The sequence below is a fragment of the Dendrobates tinctorius genome, unplaced genomic scaffold (genome assembly GCF_039654945.1).
Source record: "Dendrobates tinctorius isolate UK_male_01 unplaced genomic scaffold, ASM3965494v1 ptg000024l, whole genome shotgun sequence".
In the NCBI taxonomy this organism is placed as follows: domain Eukaryota; kingdom Metazoa; phylum Chordata; class Amphibia; order Anura; family Dendrobatidae; genus Dendrobates; species Dendrobates tinctorius.
In genome coordinates this window covers 24,200,094-24,213,142 of record NW_027361692.1, presented here as the reverse complement: position 1 = coordinate 24,213,142, position 13,049 = coordinate 24,200,094, and the positions used below count along the sequence as shown (strand labels likewise).

At 41.7% G+C, this 13,049-nt stretch overlaps 1 protein-coding gene across 3 annotated transcripts in view; it reads left to right on the top strand.

Annotated features, from left to right (window-relative positions):
- Positions 1–12,340, top strand: part of PRIM2 (DNA primase subunit 2) — a 296,434-nt gene extending 284,094 nt beyond the window's left edge. For all 3 annotated transcript variants that reach the window (XM_073569406.1, XM_073569408.1, XM_073569407.1), the window contains exons 13-14: positions 5,346–5,414; positions 11,891–12,340. In XM_073569406.1, the coding sequence (XP_073425507.1) occupies positions 5,346–5,414; positions 11,891–12,118 (297 nt within the window). In that variant the 3' untranslated portion in view covers positions 12,119–12,340. The remainder of the gene's footprint in view (positions 1–5,345; positions 5,415–11,890) is intronic.
- Positions 12,341–13,049: the final 709 nt, after the last annotated feature.

The window sequence follows — 13,049 nt, the reverse complement described above, 5'->3', positions numbered from 1 at the left end:
GTAGAATATTCCTGTGAACCAGTGAGCATAAGTGTGTGATAATGAGGGCAGGAGTTATGAAACAGAATGGTGAAAAACATAATTAAAGACGATTTAATTTTGGTTTCTAAGTAATACAGTAAAACAGCCACCTGATCGCATACACAGACCTCACCACAAAGAAACTTTGTGTGACTTTCTGCTTTTTCACTGCCGGAAGAACAATCCTCCCTCTGCTGGCTTTATGAGACTGTATTAAGATTATTTAGGAAAAGGGGTATAAACATTCTATGGACATCACTAATGCTCGCACTAAGAAATTAAACGTAAGGCGGATAACAGAAAAACCGAATAGTTAGCACTTCTGGCCTTATCGCCTGATGTAATCCATTCAGTAAACTTAATTTATTTCTTCAGCTTTCAATAACTGTAAGGCGGCAGCTAATAATGTGGACAGCGGGGATTTCAGGCCGACTCAATTGCTGTGTCTGACATGGGAAAACATGGCTCTAGAAAGGAGGGGTAAGATGTCACCTTTCTTCAATTGTGTACTGGAGTAGAGGTTATCTCTTCATAGCAGCAATTTCCTGCGCTTGATAAGCTGGCAAAGGACTTCTTTTGATTGTTGTATGGGACTTAGCAGGGATGTTGTCTATCCACTATAAAGGTCAACCAGCATTGCATTTTGTTGATAAGAATTGGAGAGCATTCAACCCTGAAGAGATTACATAAAGTCAAAATTAAGAAGCAAATTGTATTTTTAACAGGTTGTCATCTTAACAGATTTTGAAAAGGGAACTTTCACACTGCGGTACTTGGCAGGGCTCTGTTGGGTTAGCTGTAGCATTGTTTAATCTGATTACATGTTGTGTTCCACTGTGCGTTCATAAATAACTCAGGCTTAAAGGTGATGAAACCACATCTGTACTTGAGGTCTGTTCTTTAGCACCACATTATTTAACTGATTAGGAAGGCTTTGCAGATGTTTTTTGTTAATAATTCTAATTTACTGAGATAATGACTTTTGGGTTTTCATTGACTGTAAGCCATAATCATCATTAACAGAAATAAACACTTGAATTAGATCACTCTGTATTGACTCCATATGAGTTTCACTTTTTGTATTGAAGAACTGAAATAAATTAACTTTTTGATATTCTAATTTTGTGAGGCGTACCTGTATTGTGCTGCATGATCGTGGTAAAATTAATTCAATATGACTCACGTTTATTTGTGATAATATCACAATTTTGGCCAAATTTTAGAAAAAAATAGCAATTTTCAAACTTTTAATCCTTATATCCTTAAAACAGTTGGTCATGCTATACACAATAATTAATAAAATTTCTCATATGTCTACTTTATATCTGCATGCATCATTATTCAAACGTCATTTTGTCTTGTTAGGATGTTTGAAGGGTAAAATGTTTAGCTGCATTTTTTCAACAAATTTACAAAACCTGTTTCTTTAGGAGCCTGTTTTTATCTATCTATCTTATCTAGCTATCTATCTCATATCTATCTATTCCATATCTATCTATTCCATATCTATCTATTCCATATCTATCTATTCCATATCTATCTATAAATAATAATGAAACTCCCCAAAAAGTGATTCCATTTTACAAACTGCACCCCTCAAAAACTTGGAGGCTGTGTGCCCACGTAAGCGTTTTTCTCACATTTTTTTAGCGCTCAAAGCAAGCATCCCATTCATTTTAATTCATTTTGCACTTTTTGTACATATTGATGTTTTTTTCCGCGAAAAAAACGCTTTGCGGTAAAAAAAACGCGGTATGCTCATTAATTTTGCGGATAAGTCCACTTTTAAGCTATTTTCTATGTGTCTGAGGACGCGCGTAAAAAACGCATCAAAAACGCACATTTTGAAATGCGCGTCTTCTGGGAAGGAGTCTGGTTTTCATGCAGAAATCCATACGTGGGCACATAGCCTCAAACTGCTTTCAGGATTATTTTTTTTAACCCTTCATGTGCTACACAGGAATTAATGCAAAGTGGACTAAAAAAAAATATTTAATTTTACCTCTGAAATGTTGCTTTAGCTCCATTTTTTTCACTTTAGCATGAGTTAACACCAAATACTGGACCCCACAGTTTGTTACCCGCTTTCTTGTGAGTGTGGCGATACTCCAAATGAAGAAAAAAAGTTCTGTTTGGAAAAACTGCAGGGCTCGGAGCAGAAGGAGCAATATTTGAATTTTGGAACACAAATTTGGCTGAAATAGATAGCGGGCACCATTTCGCTTTCGCAGCAGCGCCCTTAGGCTGTGTGCCCATGTTGCGTTTTGTAAGCGTTTCCACAGCGCCAAGGCCGCCACAGAAATGCTTAAACGCTAGTTAAAACGCATCCCATGCAATCCTATGGGATTCTGCAGTTGCTGTGCCCATGCTGCGGATTTTTCCGCTGCTAAATCACATTGCGGAAAAATACGCAGCATGTCCATTAATTTTGCGGAATCGCGGCGATTCCGCCGCCATAGGATTGTATTGAAACACTCACTTTACACATGTGGCCATGCCCACCATGCATAAAGTGAGCGTTTCATGTGTGGATGGTACCTAGGATCTGGAGGAGAGGAGACTCTCCTCCAGGCCCTAGGTACCACATTCCTGTTAAAAACAGAATTAAAATAAAAAATAGGGATATACTTACCCTCTGTCGGTTGCCGGAGTCTTCAGTGGTGCACGCGGCGGCTTTGTTCCCAGGCGTGCTTCACGCCAAAATGACCTTTGTGACGTTGCAGTCGCTACGTCATCAGAGGTGATTCTCTCAATGCATCACTGGGAACTTGCTGGGAGCGCCGCTGAGGAAATCGGGGGCCGAGAGGAAGTGAGTATATCCATATTTTTTAATTTTTTTAATTATTTTTAACATTCTATCTTATAGTATTGATGCTGCATAGGCAGCATCAATAGTAAAAAGTTGGTCACACTTGTCAGGAACTATGCTTGACAAGTGTGACCAACCTGTCAATCACTTTTCCAAGCGATGCTTCAAATCGCTTGCAAAAGCGCTTGAATTCCGCAAACTAAAAACGCTTGCAAAACACTTGTGTTTTGCGGGAAAATGCATGCGAATTCCGCATGCTTTTTACCCGCGGCGGTGAGTTGCGGAAATGTTGCGGACAATTCCGCAGCATTTCTGCAACGTGGGCACATAGCCTTAACGTGCCTAAACAGCAGAAACCCCCCACAACTGACAGAATTTTGGAAACAACACCTCTCAAGTATTTTATCCGTGGGTATAGAGCATGTTGAACCCATAGGTACTATACAGAATTTGTTAACATTAAGTTGTAATTTTTTTTCTTCTAACTTGTGAAAAAACCCTAAGTCTAATCCTAATGGCAAAGAATTAAAGAAATAAAAAATTATAAAATAAAAAAAATGTAATCTGTAAGGGGATGATCGAAGTGGTGCACAGCAAGGTACAGCGCAAGTGCTGCCATATTTACTAATTATTGGGCTTTTTTGACACTGATAGGGTCTATCACAGTGATCAAAAGTCAGGAACCAATAGAAAATATTGGCAGGTCTTGGCAGGCGCACTGCGCATGCTCCTTCCCTTTTTGCTTCGGGATTAGGAGGAGGAGGGCTGGGGTAGGCCGATTCCAGTACCAAGGTACCATTGGGGTCCATCCTTGATTACATTTAATTCTGTTGCTACCCCAATCTTTGTTGAAATTCCTGAAGTGATGCCCTGGCTAAAGCACTTGACTGCTGCAGCCATTCACTGGGCTTAGTGATCTTGTTTTGTATACCTTGGGATCACCGCTGAGGTCAATAATTAGCTGAAGCATTCACATGCTGTTATGTCACTGAAGCAGCAACAGTGGCGAGGCAGTGCTAGAGCTAAAGTGCAATTTTTTAGTTTAAGGGTTTTGAGACCTTCACGAATCACTGAAACAAAGAAGCAGAACTGCTCAACCAATAGTTGCTCTCCTTCAGAACTGAAGAAGTTTGTCCAAGGAAAGGAGAGACGCACTCTTCTATGCACTTCTGTTTCTTCATTTTAGAGATCAGTGGTGATCTTGGGTTTATTTATAACATGTCGTAATTTTATTGAAATGGCAGACACTAAGGAATCAGCTCCTCGACGAGGGGTATTGATATATAGTTGGCCTAGCTTTTAAAAAAAACTTTAACTTTATACATAAAAAGGGGTTGTTACATTTCAATTAAGCTTCTACCTTGGCTGTAGTTGGTTGTAAAACGACAAACCGCTGTGTTCTCACATCCTGGTGTCTGCCCAGGGAGTTTTGCTGCTGCCCCGAGTTCCTGGCATTGTCTGCGGTGTTGCTGTCACCTTGACAGCACAGCAACTAATCATTGTGCTCTGCCAGTGTAGACACCTCCCCACAGAGCCGCTAAGCACACTGACTGGTTTCCGTGCTGTCAAATTGACTTCAGCACCACAGCTAATCCCAGCATCTGGACCAGTGGCGGAGAATCTCTGGTGGACCCGGGGAAGGTGAATACAGCTTTGTTGTTTTAAAACAAACCAGCTGGTATAGAAACAACCCTTTCAATGATACATCGCTGTGGCTCAGTGGTTAGTTAATATTGCTGCTTTGCTATATTTGTTATCCTCTTCTGCAAACCACAGCTCCACTGCATCAGTTACATTTGTTATATATATTTTTTCCTTTTAATGATTTTTTTTTTTTTGTAAAGCTTTGGAAAAAAGATTATTATGTGAGGCCAAGTCAGGAGAATATAGTAGATAATCGATAATTTCAAAGCCAATTTCATTGAGTTTTTGCAGCTCTAGTGGGCATGTGCATTTTCCTGCAATGACCAGACTCCTTGGAACGTTCCAGTCTTCACCTGATATGATTAACTTTACTTAGATCACAAATTCAAAATTACATAAACTTTTCAGCTAGAACTTAGCACATGCACTTTTCTAAGTTAATACTTGTTTCCATAGAAACAGGATTTAGTTGTTTTTTGTTTTTTTTGCTAGAAATATACAAGACCACCTATTTATCAATACCTCCTCCTATTTGATGACAACCTGCCTAGTATACTGTACCTCATTGCTCCTGGTTTTACTAAATGTGACGTGACCATGTCGTTCTAAACAATGCACTTATTTTTTTCTGTAAAATAAGGCTTTGCACTTTCTATTTCTGAAATACCAGCAGTGTTGTACCTGCACCTGGTGAACAACAATGGTTCTAGATGGACCCCACTGACTAAAAGGAGGGCATACTGGACAATATAGTGCAGCATGCTGCAGTTTTGGTGGCATCTCCAACACATATATTAACACAGCCTATCAGAATGATTTATGCTTGTCTTATTTCCTGTTTTCATTAACTTACATTCTCTTTTTGTTCTAGATATTGGACCTAGTAAAGGGTATGCATTTCCAGCTTGCATGCCAGAAGTATTTTGAGTTAACACACAATGTAAGCTCTTTTTTTATGAATGTTTCCAGTCATGTTGGGTTAGAAATTGAGATTTTTGTCCCCATTACAGTATTTCCTTACAGGTGTGGTTCCCCCATGAAACCAAAGTGTTTTAGCATGGTTTCCAAGTTCCCCCAAATAATTTTTGTCATCCATGGAAACTGGCCAAGCAGAGTTGTGCAATCAATTGCTTAGCAGATTAGCAAGCTTCTTGTCATGGTTGGTAATTGTCTACCATAGAATCCTACTTTCTAATTTGCAAGTAAGCATGCTCTACCTGCAGGAACAATTTTGAGAAATAGAATATGAGGATTTTCTAGCAAAGACACTACTATTTATCTGATCTGTAATTTCATTCAGTGTGTGTGTATATATGTATGCTTGTGTATATGTGTAGATATATATAATATTATACTACGCAAGATCAGATAAAAGTAATGCCCTCTAGAAATGCAGGTATGTCACCCTGTTAATTGACACCGGTAACCACAAAGCCTTGTAGACTGGAACATTTCAGCTGCCTTCTCTAAACCACTTAATTAGGCCCAAAAGAAAATGCCTAAGTGTTCCACTAGTGCATTAATTGGTCGAAAACCACATTAGCCCTAGCTTGAAATGTGAAACTTGTGTTTGTGTGAAGGTCAATGTGCAGGGAAAAGAGATAGCATCACTGACAAGTTGTAAGGACACCGATATGACTGATAAATGCTGCAGCTTTTTATTGATCCGCCATGATGGTATACATATTGTAGAGAATTCAGAACACATTGTAATAAAAGCTGTTCCATTAGATTTTGTATTTGACTGATGTGTGATTATATTTAAAATATATGTGTGACCTATTACATGTTTCAACATTGTGCTCAATTAGAGTTAAAGCAACAATGCATTTGAGGTTATTTAATTGAATTTTAAGATGAGATCAGATAGGGACCATTGATCCCAAACAAGCAGCGACAGGCTTGCTTGCAGGAGATGTAAGAACTAAATACTGGTTTGTATAACACAGAGTTTCTATGGCACTGTTCACATTGTCGGAGTCTGCAAGTTCATGTCTGAAGAATTCACTGATATAAATATTGTGGTCTAGAATTGAGGAAAAAAAAAGTTACAGGACCCCTGTTAGTCCTTTAAACCTTCTCCTACCTGCTAGCTTCCTCAATGCAATTTACGACTAGCTGGCTCAGCATGACATTATTAATACGTCATGCCAGGCATAATACACAGAAGATGCATGATGGATACTGACCGGTAAGACGATGCTCAATGAGCTCTGGTCCTGGCACCGCATCTGTACCAATGTGGTGTTTGGACCATGGTTCTGCAAATCTTTTTGCTGAATTCTAAAATGGTTCCAATCTATGCTGTTAAGCATTTTGTTTTTAGATATCCGTGTTAAATAGCGTGATTTAAAAGGAATCTGTCAGCGGGTTTTTGCTGTGTATTTGGAAGGCAACATGAGGTTGGGGTAAAACACAGAATTCAAAGTTGTGTCTCATGTCAGGCTGTGTGGTGGTGTCTACTTACAATAAAGGATTTATCACTAGGATATCATCACTGCTGTGACTAGCTGGCTCTTGCTTGCAAGTCTGACTCTGCCCACTGCTGTGGAAGGCAGCTCACTGTCTATAGAGAATGTAAATCCAGGGCCTCGTGTGGGCGAGGTTAGCCTTTTCTGCATCCTACATAGGAAAACTCTATGTCAGAACTCCTGCACCCTTTAAACTAAGTGATACATTTGTGACGACCCCTGGAGTGGATCCTCTGGGTCGTGATACCAACCCACCCAGGGCGAGCTGACCTAGTGAGGACCACCGCCTATACAGGGAGTGTCAGGGGCAGACCCAGGGGGTGAAGTACCACGACTGCTGGAACCAGGTGGCCGGCTCACAGAAGACACGGGGGAGTGTGTCTAGCAAGGTGCAGGAGGGAACACACAGGATACAGGAGTGTGCAAAGCGTGGACACGGGCACGCTGGGTATAGGTTAGTACAGCGCGTGTACACGGGGGGTACACAGGGTTCAGGACAGTACAGGACGTGTACACATGGCGCGCTGGGTACTGGATAGTGCAGGGCGAGTATATGGGGCAAGCTGGGTATAGAAGTGCATATAGTGTGCACTGAGAAGCACGCCCGGGTATGAGACAAAGCAGAATGGGTGCTAAGAAGCACAACAGAGCACGGGGCAGAAGCAGAGCATGTGCTAAGAAGCACGACAGGGCACAAGACAGAAGCAGAGCGTGTACTAAGAAGCATGGCAGAGCAAAAGGCAGGGGACCTGAGTAGAGAGGGCGGCCAAGCAGGGACCAAGCAGGCCTAGCAAGGAAGCACAACAATAATCAGGTGCCTCCTACAGGAAGAGGCAGCCTGACATAGGGTGTGGAGGACACAGGACCCGTTCCTCCCACGTCACCAATGTGACGTAACTACACAGGCACAGCTCTCCGGCGCCCCCTTTGTCTCTCAGGTCAGTAAGGGAGCTGCACCAAGAGCAAATGGCCGCCAGGGAGGATGTTCTGTTACCCGCTGGGTATTCTAAGATTCGTAATCAGCGTAGAAGCATCAGCCCAAGATTAATTTTATGGTTTAATTGCCTTAAGGGCGCACTAGATAATTACAGACATATACAGTAAGCTATACAATGGAATTACAGTGGATTTGCAGTCAGAGTAAAATATAACAATAAGGGTACAAGACTTGGAGATATTAAGCTGGAGGTCAATTTACCAGATTGTAAGTTGTATGTGGGTGCCAGGAGCTCTGCAGTCCACAGGTACAAGAATCTTAGTTGCCGGACAAACCCCAAAGCGCGGGCGCTGCTCCCCTTGGCAGATCTGTCCCCAGTTCCTTCTTAGATCATCATCATCTGGTTCCTCTGTGAGTGTGTGAGACTCTCTGCCATGTGCTGCTACTTAAGCACACTAGGTTCCTCCCCCTGTGTCAGAGGGTGGGCTAATAATCTCCACCCTTTAGCTCCCTGCAGAACTTATTCCCAATATCTAAGAAAGGGGGTAACTTTCAACAGCATGATCGGATCAGGACATGAGGTACCAGTGAATGCGGTTTGTTTTACCTGTCGTGTGGAGAGCAAACATGGCCCCATTGGGTCGCTGTGGGGGGCCAATCTATGTATCTCAGGCCCCAGAACCCTCACCGCCTCAGGAGTCGCACTGCCAGATGCGCGATTTCCTCAGGGTCACTCGGATATTTTTCATAAGTCCATAACTCGAAAGATGTGCTCATAATCCATGATCCTAGGATGGAGCCGGAGAGGTTGGGAGAGACAATGGATGTGTATTTCTGAGTCTAGCTGACAGGTATATTCTAATTGAAGCTCCCAGGCCCCTTCCTGCCCCATGCTGGCGTGGCTCCTGCTTAAGCTTTGAAGTTCTGTTTTGGGCCTTATCTCATTACCATACTAAAAGGCCTTGCTATTCAACATTGGGTACTAAATCCTGCTTTCTTCAATATGTGTACAGGCCCTGGGGGGGTAGGGACAGTTAACTCCTACGGGCTGGAACACATCAGCTTGGTAGCCGCTGCTGTGTACTGGACTTTATATTCCATTCACCTATGCACTTTATCTCCCATTAAATTGGCTATAAATAGCAGTACTAAGTATTGGCCACTAAGGCTACTTAGCATTTTTTTGTGCTGCGCCTCGTGTGCATTCCAAACGCATGCAAAAAAACCGCATTAAGCGTTTTGCATGCGTTTGCTGTTTTTTTGCGCATGCGATTTAACAAGTTTGTCGCCATGTTAACTCTAAAAACGCATGCGATTTTAAACGCATGCGTGCGCATGTCCTAGTGCACAAGTGCGATCCCATAGACACTAATGGTTTTTTGCGCATTCCGTGCGCTAACGTGCGCATGCGTTTTTTGGCAGCAGTTGGGCGCACAGAAAAATGCAACATGTTGCGTCTGGCGCGCCTGGGTGCACACCTGGAAAAACCGCAGAGCACGAAAACGCACATGAACGCGTACAAGCGCTATACCATGCGCCCACCATGTTAAAGATAGGGGAGCAATGCACATGCGCACGATAGCGCACCAGTCGCAGCTCTAAAAAAAGCAAGTGTGAAACCAGCCTAAGCTGTGTGATCTGTGCCATATATTGCTTAGTTCCTACATTGCCAGTGCTGATATCAGATATTTGTGGGGGTCCTGGGTGTCAGACCAATACTGATCTCATATTGACTTATTCTGTAGATTGAATTTAGATAAGGCTGGCCTTAAACCAGACTTATGCAGCATCCAGAAAACCAAGGAACCCCACCCAAGGAACACCATAAACGTAAGAGAAATGGACAGCGTTCAGAACTGATAACGTATCAAGCAGAATTTATTTTGCAAAAAGCATAACAGCTATGTTTCGGACCATTGCAGGTCTTTTTCAAGCATACATGTAATTGGATGTAACAGCTGTTGTGTTTAGCAAAATTCTGCTTGATAGGTCATTGATGCTGTATATTTCTCTGTTTGTTCACTGCTCAAAAAAATAAAGGGAACACTTAAACAACACAATGTAAGTCCAAGTCAATCACGTTTCTGTGAAATCAACCTGTCCAGTTATGAAGCAATACCAATTGTGAATCTGTTTCTCCTGCTGTTTTTCAAATGGAACATACAACCGGTAGAAATTATAGGCAATTAGCAAGACAACCCATATAAAGGAGTGGTTCTGACCATTTCTCTGTTCTCATTCTTTTTGGCAGTTGTTTTGGTCAGTTTTGCATTTTGTGATTGCTCTCACCCCGAGAGGTACTGTACAGTAGCATGAGGTTGTCTACAACCCTCAGAAGTTGCTCAGGTAGTGCATCTCCTCCAGGATGGCACATCAATGCAAGCTGTCACAAGGTTAGCTGTGTCTGTCAGCACAGTGTCCAGAGCATGGAGCAGATACCTGGAGACTTGGAGAGGGCCATAGGAGGACAACAACCCATCAGCAGGACAAAGAGGAATGAGAGGAGGGGTGCCAAAGCCCTGCAAAATAAAATGACCTCCAGCAGGCCACTAACATCCATGTGTCTACTCAAACTGTCAGACACAAACTCCATGAGGGTGGTATGAGGGCCCAACGTCCACAAGTGCATGTTGTGCTTACAGCTCAGCACCGTGCAAGGTGATTGGCATTTGCCAGAGAGCACCAATATTGGCAGATGGGACATTGGCATCCTGTGCTCTTCATGACTGAGAGCAGGTTCACATTGAGTACTTGACAGAGTGCGAAGATACCGTGGAGAACGTTCTGCTTAAGGCAACATCCTGCAGCATGACCAATTTGGCAGTGGGTCAGTACTGGTTGGGTGAGGGATTTCTTTGGAGGGCCGCGCAGCCTTCCATGTGCTAGCCAGAGGTACCCCAACTGCCATTAGGTACCGGGATGAGTTCCTTAGACCCATTGTAAGACCATATGCAGGTCCACTGGGCCCTGGATTCCTTCTGATGCATGACAATGCTAGACATCATGTGGCTGAAGTGTGTCAGCACTTCCTGCATGATGAACACATTGATGCTATGGACTGGCCTGCCCATTCCCCAGATCTGAATCTAATCGAGCACATCTGGAACATCATGTCTCCTTCCATCCACCAATGCCACGTTGCACCACAGACTGTCCAGGAGTCGACTGATGCTTTAATCCAGGTCTGGGAGGGAAATCTACTGTGAGAACATTAGCAGCCTCATCAGGAGCGTGCCCAAGTATTGTAGAGAGGTCTTACAGGCACGTAGAGGCCACACACAATATTGAGCATCATTTCCTTGTCTTAAGGCATTTCCACTGAAGTTGGATCAGCCTGTAATTTATGGGATATTCATTTTGATTTACATTGATCGTTTTGTTGTTCTTAACACATTCCACTATGTAATGAATAAAGATTTGCAACTGAAATATTTAATTCAGTGATATCGATGATGTGGCATTTTAGTGTTCGCTTTATTTTCTTGAGCAGTAGATATCCTGCAGATTGTCCAGGATAGACAAATTGATGACATATATCACTTTAAGGTGGAAGGCAAAAGCTAGAGGATCCAAAAAGAGGAAAATATATATAAAGTAAAATATACATGAAAGCACGAGGTGCTCAATGCCTAGCTGAAGCAGTGACCAGATACAAAGGGTATCTTCCTTGGAAGTCTCATTACACATTAATCATCCTATTGTTGGTAGAGCTTTCGAGAAGAATGTGCGTGTTGCTTGATTTTATACTATCTAGACTAATTGCAATAAAGTTGAATGCATCATCACTGTTTAAAAGTTTTCTCAAGCTAGCAAGCGGGGCTGCTGTGTCCCAGCAATGAATAAAACTGTAATTGGATGCTATCACTATTTACTAGTATAAAGTAACTTCAAAAGACACCAGTGTGTACACAAGTATAGTTTTATGGAGTACACAGTCATTTCCTTTGCTCAGTTTGTTTTCATTTTATTTTTTTAATTTTTTTTCTGTCAATTTAATTGTCTGCACAGGTTGATGACTGTGGGTTTTCATTGAATCATCCAAATCAATATTTTGCTGAAAGTCAAAAATTGCTTACTGGTGGACGTGATGTCAAGAAAGAGCAAACTCCCATGGAAAGTTCTCAAGCAACGCCTGCAAGCCAGATCACTTCTAGTTCATCCTCAAGTATAAATGAAATGACCATAAAGTCAGAGGATATGGAAGAAATGGAGCAGATATTCAGTGAACTTGAGTGAATGCTAAAATCATCTCTCCCAGATGCCTCTCTCCGACTAACAATAATTGGTTTTGTTGTGAGTGTTCATCTTTGTGTTAATCACATTACAGACCTGTTTTGTTACAAAATGGTTTTCATGTATTGAAAAATAAAGATTTCTTGAGTCTTCAGAAACTGTTTACAATGAACTGCATTATTGAATGTCTAGAAATTTACAGAATAAAAAGTTAAGTCCAAATGAGCAGGGCCCTCATTCCTCATTTAAATTGTGGAATACCTTACTCTATAATGTCTGATCTTTATTTCTGCAAAAATGAAATATAGTACACCAGTTTTCCTAGTGGGAACCGCAAGGTTGTTTGCCACTATTATGTAAATTTGAGATAATGAGACACTAGCGCAAGACCTGATAAAAAACAACCCAGCTGGTAAATCACGGTTGCTTGAAAAGTGGATAAAAATTTAAAGAAGTCTGAATGGCGCTTTGGGCAGATTAAGGTGTGCACATATAGTATAATGTGAGATCGGTGTTCAGATGATGTCCTTAGTAGATGGTCGCATAAGTAATTGCTCAGTAGATTGGTATAACAGGTATAATTCACACATAATATATGTAAATATGTGTGACAAGATAATCTTGGGAAAAGAAGGTTTTTTACCTGCTAAGTGACTGCATAGAAGACGTGAAGTTCGCTGTCTTTGGTCCTTGGGAGTGATGAGAGTAAGTTTCGTGATGGTCTAGTCCTGCTGCTGTGTCACTCTAGAAACACACAGAACAAAAATGACATATGAAACCTCATATTAGCTAACTAGGATCCTCTCAAAAAGACATAGGAAATACCTACATGCCAGAAGTATGTAGACACATTGACAAAAGTAATAGAATTAACCGCAGTATCTAATATAATTTGTTAACCAGCAATGTATAATGATATAAGACCCCTTACCCA